Here is a 22,008-nt window from a genome sequence, read left to right as displayed (position 1 = left end):
GCTGAAGGGCCTGTCAGTGAGTGAAAGACGACCAAAAGGATCCCTGTGGAGGCCTGAAGGTCCCCTCATGACCTGTGAAGGCTTCTGACTTCCTGGAGCTGTGGTGTGAACCACATGGGATTATAGACCCCATCAAAGCCCCTGGAAGCCAGACAGTGACCTGGGAGTCCTGGCAAGAACACTGGGCATCAGTGGCAGCCAAGGCTGTGACTGGGAAAGAGACTGGAAGGGGAAGGCCAGCTCTGGTGCAGGTTGAGGGAGGACAAGGAGGGGCCCCGGGCTGGCTGAAGGTAGTTGGCAGGCACCTGACAGCAGAAGTTGCACAAATTTCTAAGGTTCTGAGTGCAGGCTGGGGATAGGCCTGGGAGTTGTATGCCCCCATGGTTATTGAAGCCATGAAAATGAATGGAACAGGAAGATGTCAGAGAGGGCAAGAGCAAAGAACTGGGACAGATGCCAGGGAACCAACACCAAGGAGGATGAACACGGCGGGGGTGGGGCTGCAAACATACGAGCAGCCATCAGTTCTTTTGGAAGGTGCTATTTCAAGTGTAAGGTAAGATCCTTAATCCTGCTTTTCACTTGAAAAAATAATACATGCAGGTCCCTTAAAAATTCAATCATGGGCCGGACACCAGTGGCTCATGCCTGTAATCTAGCTACTCAGAAGGCTGAGATCTGAGAATCCCAGTTCAAAGCCAAGGGGGCATGAAAGTCTGACTCATCTCCAATAAACCACTCAGAAAACCAGAAGTGGCGTTGTGGCTCAAGAGCACTAGCCTTGAGCTGAAGAGCTGAGGGACAGTGCCCAGGCCCAGAGTTTAAGCCCCACAACGGACAAAAAAAAAAAAAAAATCAGTCTGCAGGTGTGGCTCTCAAGTGGTAGAATGTCTGTCTAGCAAGAATGAGGCCTTGAGTTCAAACTCAAGCACTAAAAAAATAAAAAAAGGTGCTGACTCAAGAGTATAATTCTAGCTACTCAAAGGCTGAGAGATCTAAGCATTGTTGTTTGAAGACAGCGCAGATAGGAAAGTCTGTGAGATTCTTTGATTAATCACCAAAACGCTAGCTCACTTAGAGGACTGCTAGCCTTGAGCATACAAAGCTCAGGGACAGCACCCAGACCTGGAGTTCAAGCCCCAGGACTGACAACAGCAGCAACAAAAAAGTTTAACTAGGGCCTGGGGGTGTAGGTCAGTGGTACAGTATGTGTTTAGCATTCTCAAAGTCCTGGGTTTGTCATCCTCGGTATAAAAATAAAGTATTGAACCAATACAGAAGAATACAGTTAAATTTTCCCACCCCACACTGCCAGATCCACTCCTCCAGAGGCTGACCTGCGTAAGCTCACAGATTCTTGCAAAAATTTTCATTCACGTTTATTATGTCTCCTCATCCTCTTCTATACAAATGGGCATACATTATTCTTTTTTTTTGGTTTGTCATGGGGCCTGAACTCTGGGCCTGGGCGCTGTCCCTCAGCTCTTCAGCTCAAGGCTAGTGCTCTACCACTTGAGCCACAGCGCCACTTCTGACTTTTTCTGCTTATGTGGGGCTGAGGAATCAAACTCAGGGCTTCATATATGCAAGGCAAGCATTCTACCACTGAGCCACCTTCCCAGCCCACATTATTCTCTTTCTTGCCTCCTTCACTTTATTCTGTAGATCAATCATATTCCCTCCTGTTTAGCAAGCTCAGTTGGGCCTTTTTGTGTATGTGTGTGCCGGTTCTGGGGGTTGAACTCAGGGCCTAGTTTGGCTCAGGGCTAGTGCTCTACCACTTGAGCCATAGCTCCACTTCTGGTTTTTATTGTAGTGTATTGGAGATAAGTCTCATTTTCCTGCCTGGGCTGGCTTTGAGCCTTGATCCTTACATCTCAGCCTCCTGAGTAGTTTATAGGCGTGAGCCACAGGCACTGTCTTCAGCTGGGCCCTTTGAGCATACACCATACTTATGAGCTTTCTTCTGTGTACTAGGCTGAAGTTCCTTCAAGTTCATCACCGAGTTCTCCTTTCAACTTTCCCCCTCTTCACACCACCTACCCCCAAGGCTCTAAGTGTCATTTGTGTGGACAGCTTCCTCAGAGGTCCAGGTCCACACCTAACTGCCATTTGATAGCTGTTGCCTAGCAACCAGCATCAAGCGAACTTGACCAACATTACAACTCGTTTCCCCTCCATCAGCCTCTTCTCTTCCCCCCCGAATTACGCCTCCCCCCAAAGTCAGGAGACATTGCATCCATTGTAGTCTGAATCTGCCCCTCTGCCGACTGCTGTCTCTTCACTCCTCACCTCTTGCTAGTGATTTGAAACATGCAAATTTGGCTAATTATGTGGTAGCTACCCTGTGGTAGCTATCCTGTTGCCTGCAGGACCCATCTCAAAACTGAAGGCTGAAGCTGGGCACCAGTGGCTCATGCCTGTAATCCTCAGGAGGCTGAGATCTGAGGATCATGGTTCAAAGTCAACGGGCAGGAAAGTTCATGAGACTCATCTCAATAAACCACTTGAAAACCGGAAGTGGCGCTGTGTGGCTCAAGTGGTAGAGCGCTCACCTTGAGCTGAGGAGCACAGGGACAGTGCCCAAGCCCAGAGTTCAAGCTCCACGACCGACCAAAAATACAAACAAACAAAAACCCTGAAGGCTGTCCCTAGCTAGGGTGAGGTAACCAAACTGTCTGCTCAGCCCTTCCTCCCCAGGCTGGGCCCACGTGCCCTCCCTGGCTCCCTTCCCGCCTCTGTCCTCTCCCTGCACTCTTCCTTCACATGACTTGAAATATCCCTCCTCCACAAAACCCTCTCACCCCAGCGCCAGTCAGATACTCAGCCTTCCCTCAAACTAGTCAATGTCTTTGCTTCCTGGAAACTAAACGGCTGGGTACCCCAAGTTTTGTGCTGTCTTTTTTGCCTTAGTCACTGCAGTATCTGTAATAGATCAGATGGAATATTTGCTGAACAAATGCACACGTTCACACCCATTTCACCTCCTTAGCCTTGTTGCCCTCACTCTGCCTGACCACAGCCTGCGGGCACGGCAGGCACAGGGGCGAAGAGCTCGTGTTTCAGCCCACGCTCTGCCAACTTACGAGCGGTGTGACCTGAGAAAAGGGTTCCCAGGCCCTCAGCTTAAGCTTTTCTTTTGTAAAATGGTACAAACAAGACTACTTAATTCAGAGGATTAAAGAAAATCGTACTTATTCCACTGAAGGATTCAAGATAAAAATATGAAGTGTTCAGCACAGAATCCATTATTTCTCCTCCATTTACTGCTCAATCATTTCAAACCAGTCTTCCCCTCCGCGCTGCAGTTTGCGTTGCCTTCATGTACAGCTAGTAGAAATGATTTCCTATTTTGTCCACTGCTCCACGTATCAGATTCTGAGAAGGATGAGCTCAAGAAAGAGTTCTTTTTTTTTTTTGTCAGTCATGGGGCTTGAACTCAGGGCCTGGGCACTGTCCTTGAGCTCTTGCTCAAGGCTAGAGCTCTACCACTTTGAGCCACAGTGTCATTTCTGGATTTTTGGTGGTTAATTGGAGATAAGAGTCTCACAGACTTGACTGTTCAGGCTGGCTTCAAAGTGTGGTCCTCAGATCTTAGCCTCCTGAGTAGCTAGAACTACAGCAAGATCGCCTTTGTGTGGGTGTGCACGTGTGTGCCATTAGAGGGGCTTGAGTCTTGCACACTCACATAACTTTTTTTGAACAAAGTTGCTGTTGTATCATTTGATAAAGTTCCATTTCCAGCTTTTTGGTGGTGAATTAGATATGTCTCACAGCATTGCTGCATAGGTTGGCTTCTAACAGTGATCCTCAGACCTCACCCTCTTGAGTAGCTAGGATTGATTACAGGTGTGAGCCATAGATGCCTAGCTCAGGAAAGATCTCCTTACCTACCAAAGTGGCAGGAGCAAAGTGACCAGGGAAGCTTACCTCCAAGCTCATCACTCAGGGTAATCCACAAGTACAAAAATGCAAGCTCACAGCCGGGCGCTGGTGGCTCACGCCTGTAATCCTAGCTACTCAGGAGGCTGAGATCTGAGGATCACGGTTCAAAGCCAGCCCGGGCAGGAGAGACCGTGAGACTCCTATCTCCAATAAACCACCAGAAAACCGGAAGTGGCGCTGTAGCTCAAGTGGTAGAGCGCTCGCCTTGAGCTGAAGAGCTGAGGGACAGCGCCCAGGCGACAAAAAAAAAAAAAAAAAAAAAAAAAAAAAATGCAAGTTCACATTCAATTTTCGTTTTTAGTTTGTGTGTGTATGTGCCATGTGTCAGTACTGTGGCTTGAACTTTATAACTGAAGGCTGACTACCACTTAAACCACATCTCTTCATCCAACCCTTTGGTGGTTAAATGGGAATAAGAGTCTCAAGGACTTTCCTGACTTGGCTGGATTTGAAGTGTAATCTTCAGATCTCTCTTAGTTAGGGTTATGAACATGAGCTACCAGTGCTCAGCGCTTCTGTACATTTTTAAGAGACTCACCCACAAAACACATCTTTTGTGTAAGAGATTCAGAGTTCAACTCCTTCCACCTGAGAAGGGGGAGGGATTTTACAGCAAAATTTCTAAGATGGAAATTATAAGTATTCTTTTTTTTTTTCAGAATCCAACTCTAGGTGCCTGGAGACCCGATTTGTCAATTAAAATATCTCAAATGGGGGCTGGGAAGGTGGCTCAGTGGTAGAGTGCTTGTCTTGCATGCACGAGGCTCTGGATTCAATTCCTCAGCACCACATAAGCAGAAAAAGCTGGAAGTGGTGTTGTGGCTCTAGCCTTGAGCTGAAGAGCTGAAGGACAGCGCCCAGGCCCAGAGTTCAAGCCCCATGAAAAAAAAAAAAAAAGTAAAATCTCTCAAACATATGTTCCAGTGATATAAGAGAAACTTGATGAGTCAGAATATTTCCACGAAAACTATATATTATTTATTATTATAAAAAATGTTTAAACCTCAAGGAGGAAAACAAGAAGTTTAAATACATCTGTAGATGAAGATTGCACATGCATTGCTAAAACAGACTTCACTCAACTCAGCAGGTTCTATACAAGCCATTTATTTGAAATGCCAACTCTATGTAGGATAAAGTCAGTGTTACATGCTTATCAGTAACGGTAGAAAAATAGAACCAGTGAAAACCTCTGTACAACTGTAATGGTACTCAAAAGAGAAATGTACTGTTTTACAATGCTTCACACAGACGAATTCAAGTTTGGAGGTACCTAAATAAAAATACTATATATTTCTTTAAAAAACACTATGTACAATTGAAGCGTAAACAAGTTTTACAAAGTACTGGTTATGCAGGTTGTAGAAAACACTTGCATAGGACATGAAATCAGTTTAAGAAAAATTTCTGAGCCTTTAGCATTGAAGGCACTTGACTTTATACCAGTAACAGCACAACCACAAGAAATGCAGTGGTGTAGAAGGTCCCACTTCTCCCAAGTACAGACGTGGTACAGACACAGCAGGTGGAGCTCGAGAGCTGTTAGTGTTCAGCCACCTCACCCAAGAGCAGGATTTCCCACGGCCTGCCCAGGTAACCCAGACACAGTGTCACATGCAGGTACACTCAAGGAAGCTTCCAGAGCTTCTCTGATCTCAGACAAAACCTACATAAACACAAACACAAGAAGAGATTTTTTTTTTCAAGACACACACTCACAAATAATCTTTCTACAGAAATGGCCACAGCATTATAATATTCAGAACATGGAAGATAGCTACACAGTCTGAAGGTTTTCTAGAAGATAGAAAATCAAAAGACTCGCTCAGATAGTTACTACATAACGGCTATTGCAATTGATGGGACAGAAGGATAACTGAACATTTCATAAAGCAGTGCTCCTACGTCAGTGTTCTTGGAAAACAGTAAGAAACCTCCCAGCAGTGTGCAGGGCAGCTCTTAGCGAGATTATCAGTACTGAGGTTGGAAAGTAAACCATGTAGTAGCAGTGGACTGCTGTAGACTGGGAATAGCACCCATCCCTGTGGCTTCAGTAGCCACGACAGAGCCACCAGTCGTCTGACCACTTAAGTATTTCCCTTTGAGTTCAGGTCGAAAAACACAAATGCTTTAGAATCGCTAAATAACTATCTTACAAGTGTTTCACAAAACACATTTTTCTCTAAAAGGCCAAATTCAGTATTATGAGCATTCATGTCTTGCAGGGTAGTTATGGTGAGTGTTGATCCTTCAACTCTACAGAAAGTGCCTGAGGTCAGCTTTGAGCCCAGCCGTGTTTCATTCGCTTCCCTGTTACATTCTGCAGCCTCAGCTTCTTCCAAAAGCACAAAGACTGTGCCCAAAGCTCGAACTTGAGCAACTCATGAAAAGAGAACCCACTTACACAATGACAAGTGTAAGTGTTGGAGGAAACTACAAGAATTAAGTCATATTTCAGACAGGGGTACAAAAAGACAAGTATCATGAACTCACTAGAATCCTACATGCCTAATGGGTTTCTGAAATGTCAGGCTAGCTCAGGTCTAAGGACATGTGCCTAGGAAACAAGCCAAAGGATGCGACATTGGGAATTCAAGCGCCCGTGGTTTGAATGATGCTCCTGCTTTTCATGATGTTATGTTTTCCCCTCATGAACCATAAGCGATTTTGAAGTTATTTTTCAAAATCATACAAGTGAAACAATACTCGAAGAAAAGGAACAAGAGTGTCCTTAAGAAATCTGACCACTCTTCTGTATCAGAACTTAAGTGATGGTTCTCTAACCTCAATATACTGTGGGCACTGGAAGTGGTGATTGTCCTAACGGCCTGATTGTCCACGGCCTCAAAAGAAGATATGGTATTTTTTGATTTGGTTCTCATTAAAACTTCTATACCAAGTAAAATGCCAGTTCCTGTGGCCTAAATTTTATACTATACATGACTTTTTGTTCTGAGAGCAATCCTACTCAGACTTCACATTTATCTTAGTACAGCATTAAAAATGACAGATGGGTTCAAAAGCCAGAGGCACATAGCTATTCAACCTACCCTATTAACCACACTTCACAAGATACATGGAAAGTCCACAAACACCTATCCTAACGCACACACAAGCCACGCTTATCTTTTACAAGTCACATCAGTCTACAAGCCCACAAATTAAGATTCCCCTCTGTACACATAGTTTGGCCAGGTAAGCTACTAAATCCTCAAAAACTCGTAAATTAAATAATACCATAAACAGTGGCCATGAATTTTTAAAGTGTTGGGATATAAAGAAACAATAATGAATTTTCAGAAAAATCAATGTGTGGGATCAATAGCACTGGTCCATTATGGGAGAAAAAAATGTTGAGAGATGCTTTTCATCCTTACCCAAATTAGGTTTACTCATTCTCATCTGCAGTACCTGCAGTTACAGCTAATTTAGAATAGAAATCTAAAACTGTAGCAAAACGATTCATGCCAACACATGTAGAGAAACACACATTAAAGAGTATGGTGGAATCATCTCTGGTTTTTAAAACAGACTGAGAATGGGCTTCAAAAGACACCATCATCTATTTATAAGAGTTAAAACTCTGAAAAATGAGGATGGGTCCTATGGTTTTCTATCTCTAAAAAAGGAGCCTTAAAGGCGATGCGAGCTGGCCTACAGCAGATGAGATCTCTGCCAGGCCAGGAGCTCGGTGTGCAGCATGGCCTTGGTCAGCAATGTGCTAGCAGCAGCTAACTAGTCAGGCAGCAGAGACTGATGTGTTTCCATCTGTGTGATTATCTACTGTTAGGATTGTTTTAAGTGTCAGATTATTCCTGAGTGAATATCCACAGGGTAAAAGTAGGAAAGGACCATAAGAGAACCTACAGTTTCAGAAGAAATTATAGAGCTGTCGACACTCAACAGAAACCTATTTACTTCAAAGTGCATGTAATTCATTTATATGGTAGCTTGTAAAGGCTCCCTAGCCCTGCATAGTTTTAGAATGAGTGTGATTCAGTCATATATACACATACATAGAAGAGAGGCTCCCAATACCCTTCCGTGAAGGAATGTTTCGGAAGTTCTCTTTTCTTCTAAGTGCTACGTGTGTACGTGTTTGTAAAAATACAAAGTGAATGCTCAAATAACGTTGAAGTGATTTAAAAACTCATATACTAATATATTTACACTGGATAGTAAGAAAAAAACAGTCCTTAGCTCGTACATTGCCCTTCCAAGGGTGAGGGTTTGGAGAGACCCCATGTGCTCAGTGGTTCAGGAAATGCCAAACCAGTGTCCCTGGAGTTCAAGTAGGACATGTAGTGTTTTACTGAAAAGAATTACCTTGTGTGTTTTTGTTTTTCTTTTTGGTGATAAAGCGTTATGCATTATACAAGAACTTTTTATAGGACACAAAATCCAGACGTACTTTGAAAAACACTGGAAAGAAAACATATGCTTACAAACACCAAATAACATCTGTTAAGATTGAAGCCCTTTTGTTTTTGGTTTTTCCCATAGAAAGCAGGACAACCGAAGGCAGCGGGCGGTCACTTCCCCAGCTCAGGGGAGAGCTGCGTGCGAGCCAGAGAGACCTGTCAGAGCGCCCTTGGTGTGATTTTGCTATTTTCACTGCTTCCTAATCCCAAGGGATCCAATCTCCTTAGAACCTCTTCAAGCAAGTGATCCTGTAATCCACACCACCAGAGTCTGCACAGGTCCCGAACAACATTCACACACACCATGTTTACAAAATAACAACCCAGCGATAGGCTGGGCACCACAGGCTGTTTTTTCTTGAACCTGAAGACTTCAGGACCCTGATCGTACTCCTGCTGGGGGAATGAAGACCAGCTCCCAAGACTTATTAGGGGAAAAAAAAAAATGACATCAGATTTATGGAGACAGAGCAGGAAGATTTTGGAACTAAAACAGTCGCTAAAAAGAGGAACATTTTGATGTGCTGTTCTTTGGAATTTCTATAATTAAAAAATAAACACAGAACTATTTTATAAGAAAATACATCTTAGTGTGCAATCCAATGCACATGGAAACTCGTAGATGAAAGGTAAAATGCAAAAAAGTATGAAAATACAGTCCTTTTAGTGTAACAATAACGCTTAACATACTGATATAAAAAATTAATACAGCTAAAATAAATGTACAAGTGCAAAAAAACTCCATCATTTGTAAAGAGGAAAAAAAAAGTGCCAGCTTGCTTGCTCTTTAAGATGCTTCCCCACACAACTGTTCAAACACAAAACAGACAGACGTGGCATCCAAAATAACTGTTAGCATGCCATGTGGAATAAAACATGTACACACACAAAAACTAGAAGACAACGATGTGAACTGAGCTGGCGTCAGTGAGCCGGTAAGTCGCTGGGTTACATTGTAATGGGATGTTTCACATCTCAGGCACAGAGGACTTCCCAGCTGCTCTCAGAGGGCAGACTTTTTGTAGAGGAAGTCTGGCTTGCTTGGTGACCTCCTTCCTCTGCTTATGGAATCTTCCCTTTCTAGATCTGTGTTTCTCTGAACTGCATGGCCCAGAGACTCACTGTCTGCCAGTCTCCTGCCGGGTTGTTCTTCTGGAGCTTCAGAGCTACATGCAGAATGTGAAGAAGGTCTGTTAGAAGTCAGCCCAAAAGTCAAGTCAGTTTCTACAGTGGTTCGTCCCCTGACATGGGCTGGGCCATTACCAGTGTTTTCTGGAGCTGCTGAAGCAAAGTCTGACCGTGGGGGAGGCTGCTCAACAACATCCAGGCGTATTGGCTCACTCTTCTGTCTGTGAAGAGGCCCATCAGAGGTCAGGGGATAGTCTCTCCTTGCATCCTCCTGTTTTTTAGGAGAGGTCTGACCAGGAAGGTAGGCTGATTTTAAGCCACTTGGTGATGCCTTATTGTGGCTGTACAAATCGGGACCAAAATATCCACCTTGTGAAGGGGACGGGGTGCGTCTGCCAGGAGCAGGCGTGGAAGGTCTGCAAGCAGCGTTTGAGAAGTCATAGAAATCCGGGTATTCCTGCTGATTTTCTCTAGCATCTGTTTTTTGCTCTAGTGTGTGTTTTTTTCGAGACGTGTGTGTATGCCTCTGTGGAACACATGAGAGATGGTGGGGAGGCCCTGGTCCTACTTCAGAAATTGGCTGGCTTAGTTCTGTTTCTACAGCAAGTTCTGGAAGCCTTCTGTCCTTGAGAGACAGTGTGGACACTCCCATTGCGATATCTGGCATCAGGTCATTCAGCAAAGGTGGTTGTGTACACTGAGACAGAGACAAGGAGGGGAGGCACAGTTAAAAAAAAGATCCAACAATTCCTTTTGAAAATGGTTCACTGACCCTGTGCCCTGATTATAAAATACATGCTTATATTTAAGAATTACAAAAATATGGAAAACGATGCTGATGCTGAAAACAAAACTCCTAAAATGCCCTATAATCACTGTTAGCAGAGTCCATTGTATGTATATGTAAGTCATGATTTAAACATTGTTAGATATTTAGATTTCACTTTTGTAAAACTATGACCAAGTCTACCATAAATATAAACAAATTACCTTAAATGCTATCAACCCTTATATAAGTTGGGAATAGGAATCGGAAAAGCAAGACCAGGAACAGCAGAAAGGGGACAAAGGACAATAATGTGACCAGGTTGTCTATTAGTCCATCACTTCCAATAATTCACATTTAAATAAAGCTTTTGCCTCAACAAACAGATGTATGGTCTTTTTTTCAAGACAGCATGACAGCGTAGGGAAGACTTAAAAAAAAAAACCAAACAGAAGCTCAATCTCTACAGCAGTGCAAATCATGAAAAGAATCCTCTCATCACTACCTACTTGCTCTAGGGACTGAGGCTCTGGGCCAGATCAGGATCCGATGATCTGGCCAGAGAAGACATGCATGGGGACTAAATTTCTGCCCATTTTCTTAGTGCAGAGACTCTGTCACATAGTATACTTGGCTGTAAGTTCCCTTTCTTGTCCCATACCAAAGACATTTGGTAGAATAACAGGTTTCATGGATATCAAGGACAGATTCTATATATGTGCCATGTCTATCTGTATTGCTCAGATAAACTTAGTTTATGTGATCCTAACAAATAAACTTAGAGACCTTGCCCTACTGTAGTGTACAGTAGGTATATAGTATTTCTATACTTCCAAGTTTCTTTCTCCTGTTCATGCTTACTTCCTGGCCCTCAAGGGTATGCTTTCAGATTGTAACACTGGCTTCTGCTGAATCCCAGTAAGGCTCTTGAGGCCAAGTGACTAGCTCCTAATATCCCATAAACCTCTGGTTTGAGGCAAGTTACCCCAGGTGCTGACTTACCACTTGTTTCTCAGATGCCATTGCTGCTGAGGCAGCAGCAGCTGCAGCAGCAGCAGCAGCGACTGTCTGTCTCCCCAGTCCTGTTGTGTTGGTACAATCAGGAGGTGCTGCTTTAATACCTGGCAAATAGACTGGGGGAGGGCCAGCTTTAGGAGCTGTTCTAGAGTGAAACAGCGAATGGTTACAGGGGTAAGAAAAGGAACGTGAAGGGTGCTGACTGGGGAGTCTTTGTTTCCAGCCGGCTTTGAGCTGGTTATGAATTGGGGTGACTGGAGGGTGGTATGGAGGAGGTGGAGGGGGCAAAGGTGGATGGAAGGCCACAAAAGAGTCCAGGTCTGTAAACATGGTTTCTGCAGTAGGTGTACTGTTAACACGACATCTCCCAGGCTGCCTCAAGGTCAACAGTGGACTTTCATCCCCAAAACGTTCATCAGGAAAGAACTTGTGAGGATTCTAAGAAATAAATTTGAAAAAAAAAGAAAGGATATTAATTAGATTTCATAGATTTATAGGTTGAGTTAAGCAAGGTACCTAAGAAAACTACATTCAGCAGGAGTAAAAAGGTTTAATATAGCCTAAGAAAAAAATTACTTTAATGATAGTACAGGACAGAGTGAAGCTTATGTAGCCCTAAGACACAACTATTGAAAACTGCTCATGACTATTCCAGGAAGTCACCTCGTACGAATTATTTGATAAAACAAAAAGCAGTAATAAAATCTAATTCAAATAGGTCACAGCTAAGAAAATAAGATGAAGCAGGGCGCAGGTGGCTCACGCCTGTAATCCTAGCTACTCAGGAGGCTGAGATCTGAGGATCGCGGTTCAAAGCCAGACCAGGCAGGAAAGTTTGTGAGACTCTTATCTCCAATAAATGGCTAGAAAACCGGAAGTGGTGCTGTGGCTCAAGTGATAGAGCGCTTGCCTTGAGCTGAAGAGCACAAGGACAGTGCCCAAGCCCAGAGTTCAAGCCCCACAACTGACCAAAAAAAAAAAAAAAAGAAAATAAAAGAAAATGAACTTTATGAAATCAAAGGAAGCAGAGACCTTTAGTTGAAGATCTTTCTAACGACTTCCTGACACAGAATCTTTACACTCTCCATAAGAAACAACTGCAATACACCATTTCTTTTTGTTAAATATATATTTTTTATTGTAAAGATACTGTACAGAGGGGTTACAGTTACATGAGCAAGGGCCCATTTCTTATATATGATTATGTAGGTTAAGATTTTGATAAAACATTCTATGAAAATATTTCTATACAATTATGGCATCAAATTAAGTTGCAATTTAAAATGACAAAGGAAACAAAAACTAGAAGAAAACCAGTCTAGAAATATAATCAAGAACCTAAAAATAGTCTGCTGCCTTACCAAGAAACACCAAGTCACATTTATCCTTGGACAAGGGTCAGGATGGATGGAGTCTGGAGTTAGTGGCAAAAAAGTGTTCAAACCACTTGACCAGGCAAAATTAAATTTTATGGGGCTGAGAAGGTAGCTCAGCGGTAGAGTGCATGCCTTGTAAGCATGAGGCCCTGGGTTCGATTCCTCAGCACCACATAAACAGAAAAAGCCGGAAGTGGCGCTGTGGCACCATTGGTAGAGCACTAGCCTTGAGCTGAAGAGCAGAGGGACAGTGCCCAGACCCAGACTGGCAAAAAAAAAAAAAAAAAAAAAATTTATTTAAGGATCCAATTTAATGGCTATGATTATACTACTTTACAAATCCTATCTACCTACTCATTGTACCTATTCATTAGTAGAAATGAGTTTTTATTTTCTTCTGCTAGATTAAAAAAAATTTCTTCCATGATTTGCATGTTTGCAAAAAGTTATAAGGTATATATATAGGAGAGAGGAACAGGGGGAAGGAAACAGGGGAACAAAAATCAGGAAAACCTCTTAAGTATGGTAGAAAGCTAAACTCTAAATCCAGTGGTCAAGCCAGAGAGTGAGCCAGTGAGGTTTGGAATGTTCTTCCTCGGCCATCTCTGTGGCCATCTCAAGTGGTAGAGTGGCAGCCTTGAGCACATAAAAGCCAAGTGGACAGTTGGGTACTGTGGCTCACGCCTGTAATCCTAGCTACTCAGTGGCAGTCACCAATCAGATGCTTGTCATGTCCCAGGGACATAGCCACTACACATAGTATTCCCTATCTTCACAACAATCCATCTATACAGAGGGAAAGGAATGCTCAGAGTGGTTAAGTAACTGGATTCCAGTGAGCAAGTTGGTAAGCAGAAGAGCCAGTTTTAAGCTGGTCTACTCAGCCACGTATCTTTCACCAGGCAGTGACAGGGCACATAGAAAAAAAAAAGAAAACCCAAAATTCCTTAGGATGTTTCAACACGGCCTGACTGATGATCAAGGGCCAACACCTTACAACAGCAATATGTGTGTCCTACCTGTAAAAGCTCTGCCGCAGCATCTGCAAGCCCAAACTCTCTCAGTACTCGAATCTGGATTTCATAGCTGACAGTGGCACCCTCACCGCAGTTGAGTGCATAGGCTCTCTGCACCTGTTCAGTGTGCCGTAGTTCCTGCAGGCGCCTGACCATGTCTTTCATAATTAGGAGACGAGGAACTGGAAAGAGAAAAACACCATTAGACAAAATTCCTGACCTATACAAGACTAATCTATGAGCACAAGGAAAAATGCATATGCTTTGTATCAAAATCTCTCTCTCTCTCACACACACACACACACACACACACACACACACACACACACACACACACACACACACACACACACACACACACACACACACACACACACACACACACACACAAGGAAAAATGCATATGCTTTGTATCAAAATCTCACACACACACACACACACACACACACACACACACTTACTTTTTTGCCAGTCCTGGGGCTTGACCTCAGGGTCTGGGTACTGTCCCTGAGCTTCTTTTGCTCAAGACTAGCACTCTACCACTTGAGCCATAGTGCCACTTCCAGCTCTTTCTGTTTATATGGTACTGAGGAATCGAACCCAGGGCTTCATCTGTTCTACACAAGCACTCTACCACATTCAAATATTTTTATTTCATTATTATTTGAAGGTCTCGGTAACTTGGGCTTATACTCACGGCCTAGATGCTGTCCCTTAGCTTTTTTGCTCAAAGCTAGTGCTTTGCCACTTAAGCCAAATCTCCATTTGTGGCTTTCTGCTGGTTAATTAGATAAGAGTCTTATGGATTTCCCTGCACCAACTGGCTTCACATTATGATCCTCATATCTCAGACTCCTGAGTAGCTAGCATTGTAGGCATGAGCCACTGGAGTCTGGCAAATTTTTAGATACTATTTTAATTTCCTATCAACAATATCAATTTATATGCCTCTATTTTTCAAGGTTTTAAAATTGCATTGTGCCCAAGAAAAAGCTCCCAAATTGTGTTATTTTAGACCACAGCTTAAATAAAACTTGACTTGCATTTGTCTGAATGTCAAGACATGTAGTGTAATTGACACAGTGCTTGCCTAGCAAATGCAAGGTCCTAGGTCCAAATTTCAACACTGCAAATAAATATATAAAGTTCTTTTACTCAAATTGTTGTTTTGGCACCTGACTATGCAACAGGGACTCAACTTGGGTATTTAGATGCACAGAATGGAAGACATGATCCCTGTCCTCAAAAGGCTCTGGTTTCAGTGATTGTGAACTGAACAGGCACAGTATAAAAATGAGCAAAGAATATGGAAAATAAGGCACAAGCAGCCAGCTCCTAAGTAGAAGTACAAGTGTGAAGTGTTAAGAGGAGGCTGGAACACAAATAAAGGTAGAACATAGAGAAGTACCAGTAGTCATGCACATGGGGATGATAGGATCAGAGCTGTAGGCTGTGGCCTGAGGGATGCCTCAAGCTGGCAACCTACTTTGTCAGGCCATGGGGCTTGAACTCTGGGCCTGGGCTCTGTCCCTCAGCTCTTCAACTCACGGCTAGCACTCTACCCCTTGAGCCACAGTGCCACTTCCGGTTTTCTAGTGGTTTATTGGAGATAAGAGTCTCACAGACTTTCCTGCCAGGCTGGCTTTGAACCGTGATCCTCAGATCTCAGCCTTTTGAGTAGCTAGGATTACAGGCTTGAGCCACCAGCGCCTGGCTGGCAATCTACTTATGTAAGTTTCACTGGAACACACCTATTTTTTTTTTGGTATTATCTATGTCTGTGAGAGATGAGTAGTTGGATAGAGACTGTATGTCCCACCCATAAATACTAAGATACTTAACGTTCCTTTACTGAAAAAGTAAAGGGATATAAAGGGAGATAGGAGGATCCTCATATCATCAGATTTAAGGATTATAGTTCAAAGGTAGCTTGGAGAAAAAAGACTTTTATTTCCAATTAAACAGCAAAAACCTAGAACTAGAGCTGTGGCTCAAGTGGTAGAGTAGCAGCCTTGAGTACATAAAAGCCAAGAGACAGCTGGGCACTGGTGGCTCACACCTGTAATCCTAGCTACTCAGGAGGCTGAAATCTGAGGATTGCAGATGAAAGGCAACCCAGGCAGGAAAGTACATGAGACTCTCATCTCACCAGAAAACCAGAAGTGGCGCTGTGGCTCGAGTGTAGAGTGCTAGGTTTGAAGATCTGAGGGACAGTGGCCAGGCCCAGAGTTCAAGCCCCATGACCGACCAAAAAAAAAAGCCAAGGGACAGTGGCCAGGCCTTGAGTTCAAGCCCCATTATAGGAATACACGTGTACGCACACATGCACGCATGCACACACACACACACAACCCCACAAAACAACATTAACAACAACAACAAAACTGAAAGAGTTCCCATCTCTGTGGAAAGGATAGGCTGGTAGGAGAATAGGCTCAAAGTGGTAGAGCACTAGCCTTTTTTTTTTTTAATTTAATCTTATTTGTGAACATACTGTATAGAGGAGTTACAATTACATGGGCAGGATAATGCGTACATTTCTTACCAAGCATTGCAGCCTCCTCCTTTGTTTACCCTTCACATCCCTTCCCAGCCTCCCCCCTCCCCCCCATAGAGCACTAGCTTTGAGTGAAAGAACTCAGGGACAGTGCCCAGGCCCTGAGTTCAAGCCCCATGACCAAAATAAATAATTCAACACTGTTTTTGAATTTCTAGTTTTCAATGGAAGTGATTTTATTCTACAGGGCATCTGGCAATATCTAGAAATATAAAAAAAGTTTCCAAACCAATGTCACAAGAATAAGGGTATGTGTGTGTATGTGTGCTACTGGCATGTAGTATGTATAGGCCAGAAACACTGTTGAATACCTAGCCATACAGCCCCCTAATATTCAGAATTATCCAGTTCTAGGGTTGAGAAATCTTAGGCTAAACTGAAAAGCTTATGGTAAATAATAATTACTCTGCTGGGCACAGTGGTGTCCATCTATAGTCCCAAGCTACTTGGCAGCCAGAATCAGGAGAATCACATGAGCCTATGAGTTTGAGATCAGTCTGGATAAGGTACTACTACTACTACTACTACTACTACTACTACACACTCTCTCTCTCACACACACACACACAAAGATTTTAATATTAACAAAAATCTTAGCTCAGAAGTATTCTTTAAGGAGAATAGGCATAGAAAGAATTGAAATGTGGAGAAGAGTAGTATACAAAAAGGGCTGGGAAGGTGGCTCAGTGGTAGAGCACTTGCCTTGCATGCCTGAGGCCCTGGGTTCGATTCCTCAGTACCAAAAAGAAAAAAAGCTGGAAGTGGAGCTGTGGCTCAAGTGGTAGAGCCCTAGCCTGGAGCTGAAGAGCTGAAGGACAGTGCCCAGGTCCAGAGTTCAGACCCCATGACCGGACCCCCCCACCCCCCCCAAAAAAAAAGCTGGTGATCACTAGCAATTACAAAAATCCGTAAGATCCATCATTTAACTGTGAGGTCTGACTAAAACAATGCCTTACCTGGAATTTCATTGGCTACAACCGAAGGAGGGCTTGACTGGTTACTGCTCATCTGCTGGTGGCTGATCATGTGGCAGCACTGTGGCACGGCATTGCTGACCATATAGAGAGTGTCTGGAACGTTGGACATTCTAACCATTCGCAGTCTCACAAGGTCTGTCTGTTCCACCATCATCTCATCCAGGACTGACTAAAATAATAATAATTCAGAATAAACAGAATTTGTCAACTTTTTTGTGTTAATATTTATAACAAGATTACTACATTTAATAAAAGGTGAATTCACTTATTGTTGCTCATTTATGAAGTTTAAAATTAGTGACAAGGGGGCTGGAAAGGTGGCTCAGTGGTAGAGCGCTTGCCTTGCATGCCTGAGGCCCTGGGTTCGATTCCCCAGCACCACATAAGCAAAAAGAAAAAAAGCAGGTAGTGGCGCTGTGGCTCAAGTGGTAGAGCGCTAGCCTTGAGCTGAAAGCTGAGGGTCAGCGTGCAGGCCCATAGTTCAGGCCCCACGACCGGACCCAAAAATAAAAAAATAAAATAAAATTAGTGATAACGAAGTGGCACTATGGTTCAAAGTGGTAGAGCGCTAGCCTTGAGCACAAAAGCTCAGGGAGAACACCCAGGCCCTGAGTTCAAGGCCCATGGCTGACAAAAAAAAAAAAAAAAATTAGTGATGAAAGAAGCCAAAAATAGTGGTACATGCCTGCAATCCAAGCATTCAAAAAGCTAAGGCAAGGGCATGAGTCTGAAGATATCCTTATGAGGCAAGATTGAGTTTATGGATAGCCTAGGTGAGAACAGTGAGATCCTACTAAAAACAAAAACAAATGAAAACCAACCAGACAAAAAACCTACTAGCTATTATGGAGGTGGATATCAGGAGGATCACGGTTTGTGGCTAGCCTAAGCAAAAAGTTATCAAGACCACATCTCAACCAACAAACTGAACATGGTGGTATATGCCTATAATTTTACCTACACAGGAGAAATAGGTAGGAAGATAAGGGTCTAGGTGGCTACAGGAGGTAAAAGCATGAGATTCTATTGGAAAAATAACTAAAGCAACAAGGGGCTGGGAATACTTGCCTAGTAAGTAAGAGGCCCTGACTTCAAACACATATACACATACTGGTGAAAAGGAGAAAAGTACTCCCTTCTGAAAAGATATAATTATCTTTTGAATAATTTCCTCTAAATTAGAAGATTTGAAATGAAAAGATTTGAAAGATATAAAATTAATCAGAAACGTTATACATGAAATTATTATAAAGAAAACAATGTATCTATATGATGGGTATCAAATCTAACAAAAATGCTCAAAATATAAACTATTAAAAGACTGACACTAAATTTAATGAACCTAGAAAGAAGCCTTTGTCAAATTAGTTTCATATTCATCTATGTCACCAAATTACAGAATGACCCAAATGAAGTAATATATGAACACTTCCCACTTTTACTAAGGGGGAAAGATTATCAAATTTGGAATGCACATAGCCTTCTGCAGCATAGAGGAAGAACTCTAAAGCCTTCTGATGAAGCTTCCTCTGGAGGTTTTTTTTTTGTACTGGTACTGGGGCTTGAACTCAAGACCTCTGGGCTTTATTAAGGACTTTTTCATACAAGGCTGGTGTTCTACCAGCCTCACCTCCATTTCTGATATTTTTGCTGGTTATTTGGAGATAAGAATCTCACAGATTTGTCTGCTCAAACTGGCTCTTAATCACAATGCTCAGATCTCAGCCTCCTCAGTAGTTAGGAATATAGGTGTGAGTTACAGTTGCTGGGCTTCTGATGGAGTTTATTAAAACTTGATCTTTTAAGGGCTCAGCAACATCAAGCACTTAAGTCAAACAGACATTTCACAAATCCTTTTATTCATCTTATACTAAAATTTGAAGAAATACATGAGAAAGCTTTTATGACAATAAATTCTATATCCAAATATATTTAGTTTGATACATTTATTTCAAAAGCTTACTGGTTATTTCTGACTTTTAAGGATTAATAGATCCAAAGGCCACCTTAAAGTTCTTATGTGTGAATACATCAAATAAAACTACAGTGTTTCGGGGCTGGGAAGGTGGCTCAGTGGTAGAGCGCTTGCCTTGCATGCCTGAGGCCCTGGGTTCGATTCCTCAGCACCACATAAGCAAAAAGAAAAAACCCGGAAGTGGCGCTGTGGCTCAAGTGGTAGAGTGCTAGCCTTGAGCTGAAGAGCTGAAGGACAGCACCCAGGCCCAGAGTTCAGGCACCACGACCGGATAAAAAAAAAAAAAAAAAAAAAAAAACTACAGTGTTTCATTTTTACAGTGCCATATTTTCCTGAGGAATTCTTTATATTACAGTATCCACAATGAAACTGTTTACTTAGGGGCTTGCAAATTTATCTTAGTTTGTATGCCTTAAAAGCTCAACAACATTCTGTACCTTTTTCTAGTATGTAAGTTTATCAGTTTTGGTGAGAGTAAGGGGGAGCACAGAAATGGGGGGGGAGGGGACAAAGGATGAACAAATGCAGCAGTAGTATTCACTAGCTACTATGTTGAAAATGAATTATACAATGTGAGGGAGGAGCGATTGGGAGGGAAAAAACTGTGAGAAAATGAGGGAAGAGGTGACATTGTTCGAAAAGAAATGTATTCGCCGGGCGCCAGTGGCTCATGCCTATAATCCTAGCTACTTGGGAGGCTAAGATCTGAGGATCATGGTCCAGCCTGGGTAGGAAAAGCTGTGAAGCTGTTATCTCCAATAAATCACTAGAAAACCGGAAGTGGCGCTAAGTAGTGAGCGCTAGCCTTGAGCTGAAGAGCTGTGGGGCAGCACCCAGGCCCTGAGTTCAAGCCCCATGACCAACAACAACAAAAAAATGAAATGTACTCAAGCTTGGAATGTGGCTTAGTGGCTTTCCTACCATGCACGAAGCCCTAGGTTTGATTTCTTAGTACTACATAAACAGAAAAAGCTGGAAGTGTTGCTGTGGCTCAAGTGGTAGGGTGCTCACCTTGAGAAAAAGAAGCTCAGGGACATTGCCTAGGCCCTGAGTTCAAGCCTCAGGACTAGCAAAAAAAAAAAAAAAAAAGTACTCAATACCCGACTTACGTAACATTTGTAACCCCTCCAAACATAGCTGTATATAGCCTTTACAAAAATTAAAAACAAACAAATAAAACCCACAACAGCAAAGCAGATAGATGTTTGTGGCCCATGCTTATAATGCTAGCTACTCAGGAGGCTGAGATCTAAGGATTGTGGTTTGAAGCCAGTCCAGGGAGACAAAAGTCCACGAGACTGTTACCTCCAATTAACCACCAAAACCCCCCAAAAAACAACAAAAAAGGGAAGTGGAGCTGTGGCTCATTAGGTAAAGCACTAGTTGTAAGCTTTTAAGAACCAGAGCCCAGGCCTGAAGTTCAAGCCCCAGAACTAGCCTTGAGCTAGTTTAAAACAAACAAAAAAAAAACCCTCAATGTAACTTCCAATGGTCAGCTACTCTGGAACCATGTTCCAAGAGATCATGTGTGTCTTTGCTATAGAAGTCAGATAAAATAAGTGGTTTGCTTTCACAACATTCTCCTACCTTAAGATCATAAAATACAATGATTTCAGTAAAATGACAGCAATTTGCAAGTCAATTGGCAATGTATCTGAGAAAAGTTCAGAATGAATTTTTATGCTCCATAATTAGACATTTCAGAAAAATACTCTGTTGAATAGTCAAACTAGAATTTACTTTCATTTTTTCCTATTACTGGGCATTTTGGTTAGTTCTAAATATTTAAATAATTCCAACATAAACAAACATCTTGTGCATAGTCTGTAATAAGTCACTTATTTTCAGACATTTTTGTTACCTTTGCTTCTTCTACATAAGGAGAAAAAAGCCGAGGACGGACGTATATGCCAGCATTTTTCTGACGTAACCAGGCATTTGACTTTCCACCCTCTGTTGTTGGAAGCATGTCTGATGGAGGAGTACTAATCAAGCCTCTTTTCATCTTGAAAAGAATTTTTAGATGATCAAGAGATATATGCAACATTACAATACCAAGATAAAAATATTTATACCTACAAATGTATATAATTTACCATTTAAATACAAAATTAGAAATGTGAAATATAGTATTACTTCCAAGTGCTTAATAATATCCAAAGGGATCAACAAAAAGAATGTACTATAATTTTCTATTTTTCTCTAACTAGAATGGCATTAATTAAAACGCAATTAAGTTGGACTAACAACATTTAATGAAAACTCATTTTTTACCTCTTGCTCATCCCTCACCCATCTCCAACCAAGACAAAACATAGACTTGGCACTGGACACCATACAGTAGGCACTAAGAGAAGACAGACTTGGTTCAAACACTACCTCCTCATTTAACAGTGAAGTGAGCATTGACTTATTCTACTTTAAGGGATCATATATGACTTTTCGAGAAAGTGGAGTGCTGTCCACTTAACTGTATGTGTAGGCTAGTTGTTTCTTTATTAGTGTTGAAAGAGTAAGAACAATTAGCTCTTAAAACCTTCATTTAATACTTACTAGATAAAACAAGGATTTTTTGTACTAAGAAATGAGGATTTAAATTTACCCCTCCCTGCTAATGAATTAATACTGTAGCACCATGATTTGTGTTCATTAGGCTTAATTCCTATTTTTTTTTTTTTTGTCGGTCGTGGGGCTTGAACTCTGGGCCTGGGCGCTGTCCCTCAGCTCTTCAGCTCAAGGCGAGCGCTCTACCACTTGAGCTACAGCGCCACTTCCGGTTTTCTGGTGGTTTATTGGAGATAGGAGTCTCACGGTCTCTCCTGCCCGGGCT

The 22,008-nt window shown here is 42.4% G+C and overlaps 1 protein-coding gene across 3 annotated transcripts in view; it reads right to left on the bottom strand.

The window, feature by feature from the left end:
• Positions 1-4,900: 4,900 nt before the first annotated feature.
• The window catches only part of Btbd7 (BTB domain containing 7), a 78,016-nt gene continuing 60,908 nt past the window's right edge, over positions 4,901-22,008 (bottom strand). For all 3 annotated transcript variants that reach the window (XM_069997687.1, XM_069997686.1, XM_069997688.1), the window contains 5 exons: positions 21,040-21,183; positions 17,183-17,372; positions 13,673-13,851; positions 11,263-11,715; positions 4,901-10,191 (listed from right to left, as the gene is read on the bottom strand). In XM_069997687.1, coding sequence (XP_069853788.1) covers positions 9,370-10,191; positions 11,263-11,715; positions 13,673-13,851; positions 17,183-17,372; positions 21,040-21,183 — 1,788 coding nt within the window. In that variant the 3' untranslated portion in view covers positions 4,901-9,369. The remainder of the gene's footprint in view (positions 10,192-11,262; positions 11,716-13,672; positions 13,852-17,182; positions 17,373-21,039; positions 21,184-22,008) is intronic.

The sequence above is a fragment of the Dipodomys merriami genome, unplaced genomic scaffold, assembly GCF_024711535.1.
Source record: "Dipodomys merriami isolate MVZ:Mamm:240054 unplaced genomic scaffold, mDipMer1.0.p SCAF_50, whole genome shotgun sequence".
Classification (NCBI taxonomy): Eukaryota; Metazoa; Chordata; class Mammalia; order Rodentia; family Heteromyidae; genus Dipodomys; species Dipodomys merriami.
Note: the sequence above shows the minus strand (reverse complement) of the source record. Positions and strands in the feature narration are given on the sequence as shown.